This window comes from Aplysia californica, unplaced genomic scaffold (genome assembly GCF_000002075.1).
Source record: "Aplysia californica isolate F4 #8 unplaced genomic scaffold, AplCal3.0 scaffold00074, whole genome shotgun sequence".
Classification (NCBI taxonomy): domain Eukaryota; kingdom Metazoa; phylum Mollusca; class Gastropoda; order Aplysiida; family Aplysiidae; genus Aplysia; species Aplysia californica.
The window spans coordinates 643,978-647,228 of NW_004797344.1; the positions used below are offsets into that span (position 1 = coordinate 643,978).

Consider the following 3,251-nt stretch of genomic DNA (forward strand, 5'->3'; position numbering starts at 1 on the left):
ACAGGAAGCCAATGCAAAGTTGTTTTAGAGGTTTAGCAATCTCGCTTTCTTTTCCGTAAAACTAAACGTGCTGCATTGTTTTTGACAGTTTGAAGTCTTTTAACTTTCTCCAGTGATATTCCTGTTGGAATAGGGTACATAATATACACAAAACCTTCCAGCCTTAACTATTTTGTTAAATTCCTGAGCACTTAACAGCTAGAAATAGGTCACAATCTGACCTAAATTTGGGTGTGCGGTGTGATGAGGTTTGTTTTTATGAATGAACCAGGTGTAGAGAAATTCCACATTGTAGGTTCTAAGAGAAAAATATGATCTCACACAACTTTTGCTATGTAAGACGATGTGTGTCAAAAAATTTTCAAATATACATTTTAGTATAAAATAAACACCAAACTAGGTAAATATCGGTAGATAAATAGCTGACGATTTTGTAATGGAACACAATTTTGGACCTTTATTGCCCCGAAACTCAGTTTGAGCAAATGTGTCTTCCAGTACCTTTCTCCTGGCATACACATATTTTGAAAAATAGAGAGAGAGAGAGAGAGAGAGAGAAAAAAAGGCTTGAAATTGCCTTTTAAACAGTGTATTGGCTCACATTGACACAAACTGTATGCACCTATCTCTTTGAAGTAGGACTTTGAGAGTACTTCCATTCGATTTGGCGTGTAATTTTAATGGAAAGTTTCTTAAAATTCCTAAAAGATTGACCTAAAAAACCTGTGTCTGGCTTTATTTATTACTAGAGTTAAAGCTCATCTCCATTGTACCATGAAATGAAAGCTTTCAGTGCTTCCACCAGTTGAAGCTGAAAAGCAAGGAAAATTCTGCCGGGAGGTCCGAAATTGAAATTTAGTGCTTTTAGAGGGTTGAAAAGGCATTTAGGGAGCCTGTTTGAAGAGATTGCCTACAACTTATAACATTTAATTTTTAACCAACATATGGCATTAGAGAGCCTGTTTGAAGAGATTGCCTACAACCCATAACATTTATTTTTTAACCAACATTTCGTCTTGTTTGATTTCTTCACCTACATTATTATCTTTCCATTGCTGGCAATGTTTAAAGCTGGTTCCCCTTCCATTGCTATTATAATTCAATTAATTTGTCATTGCACCATTAATACACGGCAAACCAGGGAATAATGAATAAATATGTACCTTCACAATACAGTTACCCAGCGTATACCCGAATTTTCCTCAATTTTCACGTCTGATTGTCGCATGTCCCGTCCTCAGAACACCACTTCGAATTATTCTTGACTTTAGTAGTTTTAGCACAAATTTCTTTCATTGCGGCCCTTGTCGCGTTCCCGTGCCTTGGAATCTTCGCATTGATAAAATTTTTTGCATCAAGACAAATTTGAAAAAAAGGGGTTTTTTCTACAGTAATTTTCTGTCGAAGTTCACAAGTCAATTTACTTGATCAACGTGCAGATTTTCCAGTCACGGCAACAATCCAAAGATAGAGAGAAAGAATGAGAGAATGATAGAAAGGAGGAAATGGGCACAAAAAGTTTGCCAGATTAGGATTAATCTGCAGGAAAAAAGGTACTGCAGACCAATCAGCAATGAATGCATGAGGCATTGCAGAATAAAGGCTGAATACACGAAATGCACAATCTGGCAGTTTCTATAACATTAACTTATTGCCGAGAGAATTACTGTAAATATCCGTAACTTATAAAAGACGATACCAAGGTGAGTACGGATCTTTCGCTACGGAATTTCGGCAGTCCTACGCTGTCGCAGGTTTTTTATGGAGGGAGTTGATAATGATGGAGGAACAAGTACAGAACTGGCAAAAAGTACGGATTTACGTAAAAGTACGGAAAAGTGGAAGCACTGGCTTTTCTTCATTATGTTGATTGACGAGATGTAAAATATCAACTGAAATCAGTATATACAGAATTAAAAATTTCAGAAGAAGAACAAGGTTGGAAAAAGGGGAAAGGGTACTTACGCATTCAAAAGGGGTTCAGCATAATTAACTTTTGCTGCTGCCCTCCTTCTTTTTCCTTCAGGTGGAGATGACACATCACTGGAAAATAAAAATTACATTGAAGATTGTGAGATCAAAGTGCGGCTCAAACTCAATCAATACCGATTCAAATAATGAAACTGGACATCATAAGATTATATCACATGTATGCTTATTGAAGATTTTAGGCACATTTTTCCCCCTCTTCATTTCCCCCCCCCTTTCCCTCTTCCTCATAATGCGCGTTCTCATCAACTAACTAGCTAATTTACATTTACACTCGCAATTGCATAACGTCATTAGATTGTGCGGGGGTAGTATAATATGTTTAATTGTGCTACCAGGCTACCAAAAACAATGTGGTCATATATGTAAGCACTGCACCCTGACTTGGCCACCCAACTTTGATTTTAGTTTTGGTTACTAGCGATAAAAAGCACAGACAGAAATTTATTAAAAATCTGGTCGTGAATAAGGTAGAAATTACAACTTTTTAAATTATCATATTGTAAAAAAACAACAACCAAACAATCAGATCTTTATCAGTTTGATATGATATTATCAACCAGTTTTCATACTTGTACATTTAAAGTTTTTACATGTTTCTTCAAATTTGATATGAATGTGAAAAACAATGCAATGCAATATTTAGCGCATGACACACAGAAAGGAGCTTTATCCTCATCAAGGAGACATTCCATTTCACACTTTTGTGCTAATATTCCGGCAAGAAATAAGGTTAAAAATGCTACCCCTTTAGACGATGGCTTCCTGGAAAGACATCAAGATGATTTCAAACATTGCCCCCCCCCCCCAGCACAAAAAAAAAATTGAGATACTTGATAAAAATTCTCCCCACTCATGAATCAAACTCTGGTCTCCTGCGTGGGACAGCAAAGAGCCAAACCACTACACCACAGATGCCGATATTCTTTATTAGACCGGACTCTTGGCTGAGAGATTGGAGAGAATACATAGTTGCAATAGCAAGAACGGACAAAATATGCCACCCCAAGGCCAGAGAGCTAGTCATGTACAAGTGGCATCCTATCAGCACGAGCATACACGCCCCCTGTTAGTGAGACAGCTGACTATTTATACTCAGCTTGGAGAGAGAGGAAAGGTGGAGAAAATCAGGCAGACAATGCGCTGAAGCGAAAGTCACCCATACACACTCACATGTAGATGTTTACAGGTGGCATTTCAACATTGTAGAGGTGGCATTCCTGTTTGTAGGGCAGTGGGTTTATTTGCTTACCTCCACCCCC

General features: G+C 37.7%; 1 protein-coding gene across 1 annotated transcript in view; it reads right to left on the reverse strand.

Annotated features, from left to right (window-relative positions):
- The window catches only part of LOC101852608, a 23,489-nt gene that overhangs the window by 2,234 nt on the left and 18,004 nt on the right, over positions 1–3,251 (reverse strand). The window contains exon 8 of the mRNA XM_005094028.3: positions 1,966–2,043. Coding sequence (XP_005094085.1) covers positions 1,966–2,043 — 78 coding nt within the window. The remainder of the gene's footprint in view (positions 1–1,965; positions 2,044–3,251) is intronic.